Source organism: Nicotiana tomentosiformis, chromosome 1, assembly GCF_000390325.3.
Source record: "Nicotiana tomentosiformis chromosome 1, ASM39032v3, whole genome shotgun sequence".
NCBI lineage: Eukaryota > Viridiplantae > Streptophyta > Magnoliopsida > Solanales > Solanaceae > Nicotiana > Nicotiana tomentosiformis.
The window spans coordinates 11,045,808-11,063,468 of record NC_090812.1 but is presented as its reverse complement, the minus strand read 5'-3'; the positions used below and the strand labels follow the sequence as shown (position 1 = coordinate 11,063,468).

The window sequence follows — 17,661 nt, the reverse complement described above, 5'->3', positions numbered from 1 at the left end:
GAAAACTCCCCCTGCCTTTTACTCCATTAAACACGTTTGTTTAATTTTTTCTTTTAAAAAAGTAATAATCACATATTTTCCTCTTTTAAATTGATTAACTACTCTCTAGATTTTATTTTATATGACACTATTTTCTTTTAATATGTTTAAAAAAGAACGACACATATTTTTATGAGAACTTTAAACTTCTCATTTTATTTTTAATGATATACTTTTATAACTATAAAAATATCATGACATGTTTAATACCATAAGTCCTATAGTTTACTTTTGATATGTGTCAAAAATCCTTCTTTCTTTCTTTATTATATTTCATACCTAGTTAAATACCATCATATAATTTGAACAGAAGGAATGGAAGTGTCGAGGAACATAAATATAATTGCTACTGTGCTTACTTTTGGAACTACACCATAAAGCTTGATAAAGCTTCAAGCACTGAAAATTGGTTCTCTGATTACAGGCTATGGCTATCAGATACCATTATTTTACAGATACAAGAAAAGTACAACAAAGGCAAACGAAATGCTACAAAAGATTAATTCACTCAGAAGTCATCCAATTCTTTATTTTCTGGCAGATGATCATTGCTCCTCCTGTCTTTTAACTGATGCTGTCCACCAAAAATAGGAAAAGAATATTAAATCAGTAAAAGAGAGACAATTTTGAAGTGAAACTTGTATCTAAATGCATAAAAAGAGTAACTTACATATCACAGTTAACATTTCTGGAGACAGGGATATCCATAGTGACACCACACTTGGTGGGAAGAGCTTGAGCTGCATCATCTTTAAGGTTCGCGTACCGATTAGCAGCAGCCTTGACACAATTGCAAGCTGCCCTTTTGTCAGCTATGGTTTGAGCCAATCCTTTTAGGCTTTTCACCCCACTGCAGCAAGCTGAACTTGGATCACCGCCCTGAGTAAGGTAAGGGATACATGGTGCTAAAGAAGCGTCCACCTGTCCACAAGTGAGAGCTTGTCCTGGCTCAAACATGAGCTGAATCATAGCCAGCATCGCAATGACTGAAATGATGATTCCCTGCATCTTTGCTTCAGTTTTTTTCGTGTATGAAAATGGATGGTTTTGAGGTGCAAACTGAGGCAATCTTGATTGGCCTTGTTGATGGCTAGCCAGCGTCTTAAGAGGGTGGTATATATAGGAATATGATAAGTGCTAAGAAAAGTAAGTTTGTTCTTTGCTGTGGTAATATCAGTTATCTCTTTTTGGATTTTTGTTTCCTTGTTATGTCATTTCCTGATTTGTTGCAGATGAACGGAACAAATAGACTTACATGTTATGACGGTTATTTGCAGGTATTGATGATGCTTCATCTTTGTGTAAGAAAATCGACGATTTTTTTAAGTGAGGAAATAGTGTTTTTTCTTGATTGCCCTTGTAGATGGACAGACAGAGTTTTAAGAGGCCGGTATATATAGGAACATTATTGGAAACAACCTCTCTATCCTCACAAGGTAGGGGTAAGGTTTGCGTACATACTAGCTGTCCCTACTCCCCACGGTGTGGGATAATATAGGGTATGTTGTATGTTGTTGTTGGTGCCGAGAAACATAAGCTGTCCTTGGTTTTGGTAATGTTTGTTAGTATGTTATATCAGCTGTTTTGTTCCTTGTTATGTTATTTCTGATTTGTTGCATAAGGAAATAACTAAAATTGGCATAGTTCCTGGGGATTCCCTAAACATGGAAATTTGATTATTCGGCGAACTATTTTTAGTCCTAATTACTCTCTATACTTGCGAGTTTGATAACCTTAACTTGCACGTAGACGTTGGATACTCCTTAGGTGGGTGAGAACCGTGTTTTAAAAGGCATTTTCGGGGCGAGTCCCGGAGGGAGCCTTGGGGCGAGGCGCATCAAAAATGCCCCGAGGTGATGGTGTGGGGCGAAAGTCTCGAGAGGCATACGCTCAGTAATTCGGGGGGCGCTTAGCCATACGCCCGAGCGTTTGAAACACGTTTTCGTATTGAGGCGTAAGACCCAGAGACTTTTTCAAATTAAAATAAAATTTATTGAATAAGTCCTTCATATAATACCCAAATTCTCAAAAGTCAGCTTGTAATTACTCAAAATTTTTAAAAAGGAACTGAAATGTATTAAATTTAAAAGTCAAGACCCTTTTATACAAAGAGAACTCCATTCTCTTTCATAACAGCAAGTTCAAATTGCAGGTTAGTCATCCTTATTGTTCCTCCGTCTAGAAAACTTTATTCTTTTCGATTAAAGTTACTTGTGCTTGTAAGTAGCATATAATAGATTGTTTTGACTAGTTTTTTGTGGGGATGTAGAACATCTATATATATATTTTCACATATTTATAGTTTTCTTCAATTTTTAAATTTTACATGGTTATAAATACCCATGGGGCTTACGTATCGTGTCTCGGGGCTTACGCCTCGCTAAGGCATATGTAAAACGCTTCGCCTTACGCCCACGCCTTTTAAAACAGTGGGTGAGAATAAAGAAAAATTGAAAAATCAGCTTCCAAAATAATATTGACGTGACAAAAAAAGTGCATATATATATTTCTGTTTTTCTTTCACGGATAGTGAACGGTTATATGCTAGCATTGATGAGGTTTCACCTTTTGATAGGTTACAAGTACCTTGCTTTATGTTTTAATGATCTAACAAACTTATTGTCAAGAACCAGATAAGGAACCGGTTACATATCCTCAAGACCTTAAGATCGAAAGGTTCCAGCTTGGAATATGCTTCGGCTCTTTAGAGTCAGAGGAACAACAGAGGGAACAGATAACTATCGTTTCCCGAGGAAACTATACAAGTCAACTGCCCAACTTGTAAAGTTGCTGCCTGCACACGCTACAGTGCAGAAACAGTGCAGCAGTCAACTTTATGGGGATTGTCTTTTACCTACCTTGCTTACATCATTCTAGTGATGTCACAAATGCATTATTAACATCAAGGAAGGTAAAAACAAATCACTGGTTCACTTAGAGAATTCATCCAAGCACTCTTACGGTCATTGATCATCAAGCAATCAATTCTCAAGTGCACCAAGAATAAAGAACAACACTACTACGGACCTGTTCCCCACAACAAGTCATTGTATGTCCTTAGTTGAGTTGTAACTTTGTAATAGTTCTTAAACTGTATTTCTTACTTAGCTTGTTTAGAAATATTCTGTAGGAAACTCTTTGTAAACCTTAAACTTTTGTGTTTGAGTCTTGGCTAGAGTTAGTTGAGTTGTAAAGTCTTTGAATGAGATTGTAAAACTAGGATGATGGAAAGTATTACGGATGATGGAAAACTAGGATGCACGACTTCATCATGGCTGAAGATTCTGAGTTATGGGATGTCATATGTGACAGACCCTTTGTCTCTACCAAGAACCGTGGCGACCCAGCTGTAGCCATTCCCAAGACAAGGAAGGATTTCAATGACGCTGATCGAAAGGCCGTAGAAAAGAATTTTCGTGCGAAGAAAATTCTTGTTTGTGGCATTGGTGTGATGACCCAAAATGTCATCTTTAAAGTTAATAATTAATTCTATGTTCTAAGACCTCGAAAAGCACTATTTATCATTACTCGACTTGCGTGCGCAGTCCGTAAAATTTTTCGGAAAGTTTTTATATGAAAAATAGATTAAAATGTGAATTAGAGCTTTAAAACTCAACTGAGTTGACTTTGGTCAACATTTTGAGCAAACAGACTCAGATTAGTTTCGGTAGGTCCGTATCGTGATTTGGGACTTGGGCGTATGCCCGGAATCAAATTCCGAGGTCCCTAGCCCGAGATATGGAATTTTGATAAAAAATTAAAAGTTTGAAAGCTGAATGATTTTTAAAAATTTACTGATGTTGGATTTATTGACACCGGGTCCGTATTATGGTTTTGGAGCCCGGTATAGGTCCACTTATGACTTGTTTGCCGAATTTGGTGAGAAACGGAGTTGATTTGATGTGATTCGGACGTCCGGTTGTGAAAATATAAGTTTTAAAGTTTTCTTGGAAATTTCCTTTAATTTGGGGTTCGATTCGTAGTTTTAGGTGTTATTTGGAAAATTTGATCGCGCGAGTAAGTTCATAAAATATTTTAGGACATGTTGGTATATTTGGTTAAAGTCCCGAGGGTTTCGGATTGTTAACGGATCAAATTCGGACTTAGAAGAAATCTGGGAATTTTTTTTGTCTTCTGGTGTAATCGCACCTACGAGAAATTGGCTGCAGGTATGATGCCGCAGATGCGGCTTATGTTGCGCAAAAGCGTGAGGAAGGGCGCAGGTGCGGGTAGGCGCGCATGTGCGATGGAATTTCCGCACTTGCGAAGGCGCATATGCGGTCTAAGGCTCGCAGAAGCGAAGGCAGCTGGGCTAACTAATTTCCACAGATGCGGTGTTTCACCGCAGATGCGGGACCGCAGGTGCGAGAATTTTGTCTGCATGTGCGAAAGCACTGGGCAGTGTACAAAACAGAAGGGTCCGAGAAATTTTGTCATTTTTGACATTTCCAAAAGCGGGTTAGGTAATTTTTGAGCGAGAAATCACGGGAGATCTTGAGGTAAGTCACATGTGATCATTGTTAATCAATTATATTAGATTATCATTGAATATTTCGAATAGATTACATATTTTTGAGGTGAAATTAGAGGATTTGGGCCTAGGGATTTCAAAATGAAAATTAGAGATTTCTAGGTCAAGTTGATGTCGGATTTTAGTAAAAATGGTATGGTTGGACTCGTGGTTGAATGAGCGTTCATATTTCGTAACTTTCGCCGGATTCCGAGACGTAGGCCCCATGAGCCATTTTTCAGCTAATTTCGGATTTTATTGAAAAATATAGTATTTTCTTATGGAATTGATTCTATAATTTTTGTTGACTGTATCGAATTAATTATGACTAGATACGAGTCGATCGGAGTCGAAAAATCGAGGAAAATGCATACTACTTGCTTAAATTGGAGCAAATCGAGGTAAGTGACTTGTCTAACCTTGTGTGGGGGAAATTTTCCCTAGGATTGGTATTGAAGTGATAAATTAAAATGTGTTGAAAGTCGTGTACACGAGGTGACGAGTGTGTACACGGGCTAAATATGAAAGATTATGTCTTTAAATTGTCTAGATCATTGTTGCATATTAATTAAATAATTCTACATTGTTATATTCTTCATCATTTATTTAAATATATATAATTTAAATTGCTTGAACTTTTCCTGCTAATTGTTACCTGTTTAGTCGAAACTTGATTTCTTTTATTCTGTGCATTATTTGAAGGTTGATTTTCTTTAAATTAAATATTATTAATACGAAGTATTTGACATTTTAAATTTGGTATTTAAGCAACATATTAAGGTTTTTGAAATATTATTTTGTTGAATTATTTATTCCTGAATACTTTTGTAAGATTTACGTACTCATTGTGATGGAGCTGTGAGCTCTTATTTGTGGAAAAATATTATTGTTGATTTATTTGGCATGAGCCGTGAGCTCTTTATTGTGAAAAATATTGTTGTTGAATTATTTTAGCAAGTTGAATTATATGGGCAATTGAGGTGCAATTTGTAATATATTGTGATATTGATACGCATGCGGTGAGATAAGGGGGCTTGATACGCGTGGCTAGTAGGGGGAACTACTAGAAGTCATGCGGTGCTATAAGGATGGCTAAAACGCGGGATGCTATTTCGGGAAAAATATTTTCTTTAAAATAAATTGTGAAGGCTCACGCGGTGAGATAAGTAAATGAGATATTGTAAATTTATTTATGATTTGGGACTACGAGGCGGTATCTCGGGAGTGCCCTTGTTGATATTGATTTATGGCCACAGTTGCCTTTGATTATTTGTTGTGATTTTCTTAAAGTTGAAAGGAATTCTGTTTTGATTCCACGATATATTATTTGCTATTATTTTGTGTAATTAAATGGTGATATGCTACTTGATTCATTTCCATTGTCATTTTATTTTATTATATTGTTAAACATTTTACCATGCAATTATTATTTTCCAGTACGATCTGACCTGACCTCGTCACTACTCTACCGAGGTTAGGCTTGGCACTTACTGGGTAACCCTTTGGTGTACTCATACTATGCTTTTGCACATCATTTTGTGCAGATCTAGGTACTCCTTACCAGCCCCAACATCAGTGAGTTACCTGTACGCGAAAACTTCGAGGTATATCTGCCAGCGTCCGCAGACTCCGGAGTCCCCTTCTATCATTATTATGTTGCTTCCTTATTTTCTTTAGACCTTGATATATATAGAGGCATTGAGGATAAAATTCTTAGAAGCTTGTGACTTATTTCTACCGGATTTTGGGAGTGACAATTATTTAAAGTTTCAGATTTCTATTTTTATTCCGTATCGATAGGCATACCTAGTCTTAGAGACTAGGTGCCATCACGACATCCTACGGAGGGAATTTGGGGTCGTGACAAGTTGGTATCAGAGCTCTTGGTTCATAGGTGTTATGAGTCACAAGCAGATTTAGTAGAGTCTTGCGGATCGGTACAGAGACATCTGTACTTATCTTCGAGAGGCTATGGAAATGTTAGGAAATGTTCACTTCTTTGATTCCTTATCGTGCGTATTTGTTGACTTCAAAATTTTAAATCATTGTCTTTCTATTCTCTCACAGATAGTGAGGAAATGCATGTCTGAATTCGATGATCAGACACACGCGCCCCATGTTGGAGCCGCAAGAGGCCAGGGTCGGGGCGGAGGCCGAAGAAGACCATGTGGTGCAGCCAGAGCACCTGCACGAGCTACTGCACTAGAGCCACCAGTAGCTCCAATTGAAGAACAGGCACCTGAGACGCCTGTTACTACTCCTACACTTCAGGAGACTCTTGCCCAGTTTTTGAGCATGTTTGGCACTCTAGCTCAGGTAGGGTTAATTTCACTTGTTCCTTCCACATCTCAGGCCGAGGGAGGAGCACAGACTCCCGCCTCCCGTACTCCAGAGCCACGGGCCCAAGTTGACCATGCCCCAGAGGTTATACCCGTGCAGTCAGTTGTCCCAGTTCGGCCTGAGATTAGGACAACAATTTCAGAGGGGGAGCAGCTCAGGCTCGAGAGGTACAAGAAGTACCACCCTCCCACTTTCGGCGGTTTAACTTTAGAGGATACTCAAGGTTTTCTGGAGGAATGTCACTGTATCCTTCGTACTATGGGTATTGTGGATTCCAGTAGGGTTTCTTTCATGAAATTCTAGTTTAGAGGAGCAGCCTACCAGTGGTGGCGGGCATATGAGTTGGATAGTTCGGTTAAGGTAGCTTCACTCACTTGGACTCAATTTTCAGATATGTTCTTAAGGGAGTATGTTCCTCAGAGTCTTAGAGATGCATGGCGCGCAAAGTTTGAATAGCTTCACCAGGGTTCTATGATCGTGTCAGAATATGCGGTCCGATTAAGTGATTTGGCTAGGCATGCACGAGCCTTAGTTGCTACTGTTCGAGAGCGGGTTCGCAGATTTATTGAGGGTCTTCACCCTAGTATCAGATTCAGTATGGCCCGAGAGCTAGAGACAGACATCACATACCAACAGGTGGTGTCAATTGCTAGGAGATTGGAAGGTATGCAGACTCGAGAGAGGGAAGAGAGGGAATCTAAGAGACCCCGAGATTCTGGCACATATAATAATTCTCGTGCCTTAGTTGCAGCCCGTCATGGTAGAGGTTATGTGAGACGTCCTATTCATTCAGCACTTCTAGCTTCCAGTGATATTCTGGCTACTCCCAGACCTCAGGTTCCATATTATGCACCGCCAGTGTCTATTGTACCTCCTGTACGGGGTGCTTTTAGCGGGCAGTCTAGTCAATCAGGCCCGAGCCAGTCCCAACACCCGTGACCTCCGAGGGCTTGTTTTGAGTGTGGTGACACTCGTCATATTATGAGGGATTGCCACAGATTTAGGAGGGGTGCACCTCCACAGATTTCTCAGGCCCTACCTATTCCAGAGGGCCCTCAAGTTTCCCAGGTTATGATTACTGCACCAGTTTCCACTCCACTTGCACAGCCAGCTAGAGGTGGAGGTCGGATAGGTAGAGGTCGCCCTAGAGGGGGAGGCCAAGCCAGATATTATGCCCTTCCTGCTAGGACAAAGGCCTTGCATCCGATTTTGTTATCGTAGGTATTATTCCGGTCTTTCATAGAGATGCACCAGTCTTATTTGATCCAGGCTCCACTTATTCTTATGTGTCATCTTATTTTGCCCCGTATTTGGACGTATCACATGATTCCTTGAGTTCTTCTATTTATGTATCTACACCCGTGGGTGAATCTATTATTGTGGATTGCATGTATTGGCCGTGTTTAATTGTTATCAATGGTTTTGAGACTAGAGCTGATTTATTATTGCTCAGCATGGTCGATTTCGATATTATTTTGGTCATGGACTGGTTGTCGCCCTATCACGCTATTCTTGAATGTTACGCCAAGACGGTGACGTTGGTTATGCCAGGTCTACCGCGACTAAAGTGGAGAGGTACCTTGGATCATGTTCCTAGCAGGGTTGTTTCATTTCTTAAAGCTCAACGAATGGTTGAGAAGGGGTGTGACGCGTATCTGGCCTATGTGAGAGATGTTAGTATTGATACTCCTACCATGGAGTCAGTTCCTATAGTAAGAGATTTTTCTGATGTATTTCCAGCGGATCTCCCGGGTATGCCACTCGACAGGGATATTGATTTTGGGATTGATTTGTTATCGGGTACTCAGCCTATTTCTATTCCACCATATCGTATGGCCCTAGCAGAGTTGAAAGAATTAAAAGAACAATTATAGGAACTGCTTAATAAGGGCTTCATTCGGCCTAGTGTATCGCCTTGGGGTGCTCCTGTCTTATTTGTAAAGAAGAAGGATGGTTCTATGCAGATGTGTATTGATTACCGCCAGTTGAACAAGGTTACAGCGAAGAACATGTATCCATTGCCACGTATTGATAACCTATTTGATCAGCTTCAGGGTGCCAGAGTATTTTCTAAGATCAACTTGCGTTCAGGCTATCATCAGTTGAAGATTCGAGAGCCAAATATCCTGAAGACTGCTTTCAGGACTCGGTACGGTCATTACGAGTTCCTTGTGATGTCTTTTGGGCTGACCAACGCCCCAACAACATTTATGCACTTAATGAATAGTGTATTTCAGCCCTATCTTAATTTGTTTCGTCATTGTGTTTATTGACGACATTCTGGTGTATTCCCGGATTCGGGAAGATCATGAACAACACCCGAGGACTGTGCTTCAAACTTTGAGAGAAAATAAGTTATATGTAAAATTTTCAAAGTGTGAATTCTGGTTTGATTCAATGGGATTTTTGGGTCATATAGTTTCGTGTGAGGGGATCAAGATAGATCCGAAGAAGATTGAGGCAATACAGAGTTGGTCCAGACCGTTCTCAGCTACGGAGATCCGGAGTTTCCTTGATTTGGCTGGGTATTATCGCCGATTTGTAGAGGGTTTCTCTTCTATTGCTGCATATATGACCAAATTAACCCAGAAGGGTGCTCCGTTCAGGTGGACCGAGGAATGTGAGGAGATCTTCCAAAATCTCAAGACAACTTTGACTACAGCCCCAGTATTGGTATTACCTATAGGTTCAGGGTCTTATATTATGTATTGTGATGTATCGCGTATTGGTCTCGGTGCAGCGCTGATGCAAGACGGTAGGGTGATTACCTACGCGCCCAGACAATTAAAGGTACATGAGAGGAATTATCCGGTCCATGACCTTGAGTTAGCAGCTATTGTTCATGCCTTGAAGATTTGGCGGCATTATTTGTACGATGTCCATTGTGAGGTCTACACTGATCACCGGAGTCTACAACATTTGTTTAAACAGAAAGATCTTAATTTGCGGTAGCGGAGATGGTTGGAGTTGCTTAAGGATTATGATATCACCATTCTCTATCATCCCGGGAAGGCCAATGTAGTGGTTGATGCCTTGAGTCGTAAGGCGGAGAGTTTGGGCAGCTTAGCATATTTACCGGTAGCAGCGAGGCCTTTAGCCTTGGATGTTTAGGCCTTGGCCAACTAGTTTGTCAGGTTGGATGTTTCCGAGCCGAGCCGAGTTTTGGCTTATGTGGTTTCTCAATCTTATCTTTATGATTGTATCAGGGAGCGTCAGTACGATGACCCTCATATGCTTGTCCTTAAGGATACAGTTAAGCACGGTGATGCCAAGGAAGTCACTATTGGAGATGATGATGTATTAAGGATGCAGGGCAGGCTTTGTGTGCCTAATGTAGATGGTTTTCGTGAGTTGATTCTCCAGGAGGCTCACAGTTCGCGGTACTCCATTCATCTGGGTGCTGCAAAGATGTATCAGGACTTGAGACAACACTATTGGTGGAGGCGGATGAAGAAAGACATAATGGAGTATGTAGCTCGGTGTCTAAATTGTCAACAAGTGAAATATGAGCATCAGCGATCGGGTGGATTGCTTCAGAAGTTAGAGATTTCAGAATGGAAATGAGAGCGGATCGCTATGGGTTTCGTTGGTGTACTTCCAGACTCAGCGGAAGTTTGATGCAGTTTGGGTGATTGTGGATAGACTGACCAAGTCAGCTTATTTAGTTCCTGTGATGACTACCTACTCTTCCAAGCAGTTGGCTCGAATCTAGATTTGTGAGATTGTCAGACTTCATGGTGTACCAGTATCTATCATCTCTGACCAGGGTACACAGTTTACATCATGGTTCTGGAGGGCAGTACAATGTGAATTGGGTACTCGGATAGAGTTGAGTACATCATTTCACCGTCAGACGGACCGACAGTCCGAACGCACTATTCAGATACTGGAGGATATGCTTCGTGCGTGTGTGATAGATTTTGGGGGTGCTTGGGATTAGTTCATACCACTTGCGGAGTTTGCTTATAATAACAGTTATCAGTCGGGCTTTCAGATGGCTCCGTATGAGGCGTTGTATAGTAGGCGGTGCAAGTCTCCAGTGGGTTGGTTCGAACCAGCCGAGGCTAAACTATTGGGTACCAACTTGGTTCAGGATGCCTTGGAAAAGGTTAAGTTGATTCAGGATCGACTTCGTACAGCCCAATCTAGACAGAAGCGTTATGTGGACCGGAAGGTTTGTGATGTTGCATTCATGGTTGGGGAACGGGTCCTGCTCCGGGTTTCACCTATGAAAGGGGTGATGAGGTTCAGAAAGAAGGGAAAGTTGAGCCCTAGGTATATTGGACCTTTTGAGTATCTTGAGAGAGTTGGAGAGGTGGCTTGTAGACTTGCACTACCACCTACTCTCTCTGCAGTTCATCTGGTATTCCATGTTTCTATGCTTCGGAAATATCATGGGGATCCGTCTCATGTGTTAGACTTCATTTCGGTTCATTTGGACAAGGATCTATCTTATGTTGAGGAACCAATGGCTATTTTAGATAGGTAGGTTCGAAAGTTGAGGTCAAAGAACATTGCTTCCGTGAAGGTTCAGTGGAGGGGTCATCCGGTCGAGGAGGTGACTTAGGAGACCGAGCATGATATGCGCAACTGTTATCCACACTTATTCACCAACTCAGGTACATTTTCTAACTCCGTTCGAAGACGAACAATTATTTTAGAGGTGGAGAATGTGATGACCCAAAAATGTCATATTTAAAGTTCATAATTAATTCTGTGTTCTAAGACCTTGAAAAGCACTATTTATCATTACTCGACTTGCCTGCGCTATCCGTAAAATTTTCCGGAAAGTTTTTATGTAAAAAATAGATTAAAATGTGAATTAGAGCTTTAAAACTCAACTGAGTTGACTTTGGTAAACATTTTGAGCAAACGAACTTGGATCAGTGTTTTGACAGTTTTAGTAGGTCCACATTGTGATTTGGGACTTTGGCGTATGCCCGGAATCAAATTCCGAGGTCCCTAGCCCGAGATATGGAATTTTGATGAAACATTAAAAGTTTGAAAGCTTATTGATTTTTAAGAATTTACTGATGTTGGATTTATTGACACCGGGTCCATATTTTGGTTTCGGAGCCCGATATAGGTCCACTATAATATTTATGATGTGTCTGCCGAATTTGGTGAGAAACGGAGTTGATTTGATCTTATTCGGATGTCCGGTTGTGAAAATATAAATTTTAAAGTTTTCTTGGAAATTTTCTTTGATTTGGGGTCCGTTTCGTAGTTTTAGGTGTTATTTAGGCAATTTGATCGCGTGATCAAGTTCGTAGAATGTTTTAGGACATGTTGGTATATTTGGTTAAGGTCCCGAGGGTCTCGAGTGAGTTTCGGATGGTTAACGGATCAAATTCGGACTTAGAAGAAATCTGGGAAATTTTTTTGTCTTCTGGTGTAATCACACCTGTGAGAAATTGGCCACAGGTGCAATGTCGTAGATGCGGCTCATGTTGCGCAGAAGAGCTTGCGCAGAAGTGTGAGGAAGGGCGCAGGTGCGGGCAAGCGCATAAGTGCGATGGAATTTTCGGCACCTGCAAAGGCGCAGATGCGGTCCAAGGCTCGCAGATGCGAAGGCAGCTGGGCTGTCTAATTTCTGCATATGCGGTATTTCACCGCAGATGCGGGAGCGGAGGTGCGAGAATTTTGTCCGCAGGTGCGAAAGCACTAAGCAGTGTACAAAACAGAAAGGTCCGAGAAATTTTGTCATTTTTGACATTTCCAAAAGCGGGTGAGGCAATTTTTGAGCGAGAAATCATGGAAAATCTTAAGGTAAGTTACATGTGATCATTGTTAGTCAGTTATATTGGATTATCATTGAATATTTCGAATAAATCACATGTTTTTTGCGTGAAATTAGAGGATTTGGGCCTAGGGATTTCAAAATGAGAATTTGAGATTTGGAGGTCAAGTTGATGTCAGATTTTAGTAAAAATAGTATGGCTGGACTCGTGGTTGAATGAGCCTTCATATTTTATAACTTTCGCCGGATTCCGAGACGTGGGCCCCACGGGCCATTTTTGAGTTAATTTTGAATTTTATTGAAAAATGTAGTATTTTCTTATGGAATTGATTCTATAATTTTTGTTGACTGTATAGAATTAATTATGACTAGCTACGAGTCGATCGGAGTCTGAAAATCGAGAAAAAGACATACTACTTGGTTAAATTGGAGCAAGTCGAGGTAAGTGACTTATCTAACCTTGTGTGGAAAAAATTTCCCCTAGGATTGGTATTGAAGTAATAAATTGAAATGTGTTGAAAGTCGTGTATATGAGGTGACGAGTGTGTACACGGGCTAAATGTGAAAGATTATGTCTTTAAATTGTGTAGATCATTGTTGCATATTAATTAAATAATTCTACCTTGTTATATTCTTCATCATTTATTTAAATGTTTATAATTTAAATTGCTTGACCTTTTCCTGCTAATTGTTACTTGTTTAGTTGAAACTTGGTTTATTTTATTCTATGCATTATTTGAAGGCTGATTTTCTTTAAATTAAATAGTATTAATACGAAGTATTTGGCATTTTAAATTTGGTATTTAAGCAATATATTAAGGTTTTTGAAATATTATTTAGTTGAATTATTTATTCCTGAATATATTTGTAAGATTTACGTACTCATTGTGATGGAGCCGTGCGCTCTTATTTGTGAAAAAATATTATTGTTGATTTATTTGGCATGAGCCGTGAGCTCTTTATTGTGGAAAATATTGTTGTTGAATTATTTTTGGCAAGTTGAATTATTTGGGCACTTGAGGTACAAATTGTAATATATTGTGATATTGATACGCATGAGGTGGTATAAGATTTGGGTATTGAAACGCATGCGGTGAGATAAGGGGTCTTGATACGCGTGGCTAGTAGGGGGAACTACTAGAAGTCATGCGGTGTGATAAGGATGGCTAAAACGCAGGATTCTATTTCGGGGAAAATATTTTCTTTAAAATATATTGTGAAGGCTCCGCGGTGAGAAAAGGAAATGAGATATTGTGAATTTATTTATGATTTGGGACTACGAGACGGTACCTCGGGAGTGCCCTTGTTGATATTGATTTATGGTTGCAGTTACCTTTGATTATTTGTTATGATTTTCTTAAAGATAAAAGGAATTCTGTTTTGATTCCACGAGATATTATTTGCCATTATTTTTTGTAATTGAATGTGATATGCTACTTGATTCATTTTCATTGTCATTTTATTTTATTATATTATTAAATATTTTACCATGCAATTATTATTTTTCAGTAGGGCCTGACCTGACCTCGTCACTACTCTACCGAGGTTAGGCTTGACACTTACTGGGTTCTGCTGTGGTGTACTCATACTACGCTTCTGTATATCTTTTTGTGCAGATCCAGGTACTCCTTACCAGCCCCGACACCAGTGAGTTACCTGTACACAGAGACTTCGAGGTATATCTGCCAGCGTCCGCAGACTCCGAAGTCCCCTTCTATCATTATTATGTTTCTTCCTTATTTTCTTTAGACCTTGATATATATAGAGACATTGTGGATAAAATTCTTAGAAGCTTGTGACTTATTTAAAGTTTCATATTTCTATTTTTATTCTGCATTGATAGGCTTACCTAGTCTTAGAGACTAGGTGCCATCACGACATCCTATGGAGGGAATTTGGGGTTGTGAAATTCGTCCTGATGAATACAACAGGATATCGGCATGTCAGTCAGCCAAGGAAATCTGGGAGGCTCTTCATACAGCTCACGAAGGAACAACACATGTTAATCAATCCAATATCGACATGCTCGCAACTGAATACGAGCTCTTCAGAAGGAAAGATGATGAATCCATCAAAGATATGCATACTCGGTTCACCTCCATCATTAATGAGCTTCACTCTCTTGGTGAAACTATTCCAAAAAACAAGCTTGTCAGGAAAATCCTTAGTGTACTGCCCAGTTCTTGGGAAAGCAAAGTGAACGCCATTACGGAGGCGAAGGACTTGCAGACACTAACCATAGATGAACTTGTTGGCAATCTAAAAATATATGAAATGAAGAAGAAGAAGGACAATGAAAGAAGAGAACCCAAAAGGGAGAAGAACTTGGTTCTCAAGACAGACAACAACGATTCAAGTGGTGAGGATGGTGATATGGCTTACTTGACAAGAAGATTCCAGAAGATGGTTCGCAGGAATGGAGGCATTCCAAAAAGGGGAAGTTCTAGCAAGGTAAAAAATTATGACCTCTGTCATAAATGTGGCAAGCTAGGAAACTTCATCAAGGAGTACCCTCTCGTAAATCAAGTTCAGCACAAAAATAACTTTGACAAAGCAGCCAAGAGGGACCTGGTTCCTGATAAACACTTCAAGAGAAAGAATCTTGCTGACAACATTGTAAAGCAAGCTCTTGCTGCATGGGGAGACTCCTCCAGCGAATCTGAAGAAGAAGATGATCATGGTGATAGTTCAATGATGGCAATGGAAAGTGAAGAAACTAAGTATGACTCAATCTTTGCCTTGATGGGCTCAGTCTGATGATGATGAAGATGACGACGATGATGAGGTAAATTTTCTGGATGTTCAAAGAAATCTGAAATCTTATTCTTCTAAAAAACTCATATCTTTGGCAAATGTGTTGATTAATGCTTATCACAGTCTTATAAATGATAAAGATGCCTTAACTATAGAGTTAGGAGAAGCAGAACAAGTCAAAGATGACTTAGTAATCGTTGTTGTTGACTTAAAGGAAAAAATTAAGAACCTGAAGAAAGAGAAGGATGCCATAGATGAAATCATTGCACATATAGAACGTGAAAGAGATGATCTAATGGTTGATGTGGTAGACCTAAAAGAAACCTTTAAGTGTGTAAGAAAGGGAAACAAAGTCTTAGCTGGGAGAGTTGCTAACATTGAGCATGAGAGAGAAGACCTATTAGTGGTGGTAGTGGACTTGAAGGAAACAATTGGGGAACCTAAAATAGAGAGCAGGCCTGAAGGGAAGGAAGTTGCAAGGGAGGCATATATTAAGCTTGAAAGTGAGTTAAATTCAGTGAAGTCTAGTCTGTGTGCTAAGCTTGAAAAAAACAAACAACTTCATGAAGAACTAGGAAGAGTGAAGAGTGACCTTGAAAAATCACTCAAGTGGACCTGGTCCTCTGATGCTATCACTGCCATATACACCAACAATGGGGGAAACAGGCAGGGGATCGGGTTCCAAAGGGAAAAGATTCCCTACAACCCTTGTAGCAAGTACGTTACTTTACCTGATAATTGGCTTTGCACTCACTGTGGCAACACTGGGCACTTTAAGAAAATTATAAGTCTAGATTTCAGTCACAGCAGAAAAATAAAATTTTCGCTGAAAAAGTAACTACTGGTAGAGAACCTGGTCCCTCATATAGAAAACGCATGATGCCTGCTTGGACCAGAAGATCCCTCATTCACCCATTTCCTCATTACAAGGGACCCAAACTCGTTTGGGTTCCTAAGTCTAACTCTTGATTTTCTTGTGTAGGGAACAGTGAAAGGAAGCAGCCTACAATGGTACATGGATAGTGAATGCTCAAAGCATATGGCTGGAAGTACAAATGATTTCATTTCACTTAAATCCCTACAAGGAGGGAGTGTATCCTTTGGAAATTGAAAGAAAGGATACATTCTAGGAGTTGGAAGGATTGGGAAGTCTCTCTCACACTCAATCGAAAAATGTGTACTACGTGAACGGGTTGAAGTACAGCTTGATAAGTGTTTCCCATATCTGTGACAAGGAAAACAAGGTAGAATTTGTATAAAATATATGTACAGTCACAAACCTAGTGACTGGTGAGGTGGTGCTAGTAGCAAAAAGATACAAAAATATCTATGTTGCTGATTTTGAGTCTCTGCAAAATGGTGATCTCAACTGTCTAAGTGCTGTTTATGATGATGCTGAATTATGGCATAGGAGGTTGGGTCATGCAAGCTTCACGTTGCTGAAAAAATTGGTCAGGAAGGACCTGGTTCGTGGTCTGCCCAAGTCAAGTTTCAAGGACCACAAAGTATGTGATGCATGTGTAAATGGCAAGCAAGTCAGATCCTCATTCAAGCCCAAAAAGGAAGTCAGTATCTCAAGGCCACTTGATCTTTTTCACATGGATCTATGTGGACCCATGAGGGTGGAAAGCAGGGGAGGAAAGAAATATATCTTTGTTATAGTTGACGATTACTCCAAATTCACCTGGACTCTGTTTCTCAGAACCAAGGATGAAACCTTTGAAGTGTTTGTTGCCTTCGTTAAAAGGATTCAAGTGAAGATGGGTAATAATGTAGCTTGTATCAGGTATGATCATGGGACAGAGTTTGACAATGCCAAATTTGATGAGTTATGTACTGAAAATGGTATCACTCACAATTATTCAGCTCCAAGAACACCTCAACAAAATGGTGTTGTGGAGAGGAAGAATAGAACTCTTGAAGACATGGCAAGGACAATGTTGATTGACAGTGGGATCGCAAAGAATTTCTGGGCAGAAGTTGTCAATACTGCTTGTTACTTGGTGAACAGGTGCATGATCAGGTCCCTTCTGAACAAGACTCTATATGAACTGTTGAATGAAAGGAAGCCCAAGCTGACATATCTAAGGACTTTTGGGTGTAAATGCTTTGTCCTCAACAATGGAAATGAAGCTCTTGGAAAATTCGATGCCAAAAGTGATGAAGGAATCCTTCTGGGATACTCATCCCAAAGAAAAGCTTACAAAGTATACAACAAAAGGACTCAATGTGTTGAAGAGAGTATACATGTGATCTTTGATGAATCTCACCTCTCATG

At 40.0% G+C, this 17,661-nt stretch overlaps 1 protein-coding gene across 1 annotated transcript; it reads right to left on the bottom strand.

Moving 5' to 3' along the window:
* Window positions 1-361: 361 nt before the first annotated feature.
* LOC104088321 (non-specific lipid-transfer protein 1-like) lies at window positions 362-1,135 on the bottom strand. Its single transcript, XM_009592981.4, has 2 exons — window positions 710-1,135; window positions 362-613 (listed from the first exon to the last, which is right to left on the bottom strand). The coding sequence occupies exons 1-2, from the start codon at window positions 1,045-1,047 to the stop codon at window positions 604-606; spliced, it is 348 nt and encodes a 115-aa protein (XP_009591276.1). The 5' UTR covers window positions 1,048-1,135; the 3' UTR covers window positions 362-603.
* Window positions 1,136-17,661: the final 16,526 nt, after the last annotated feature.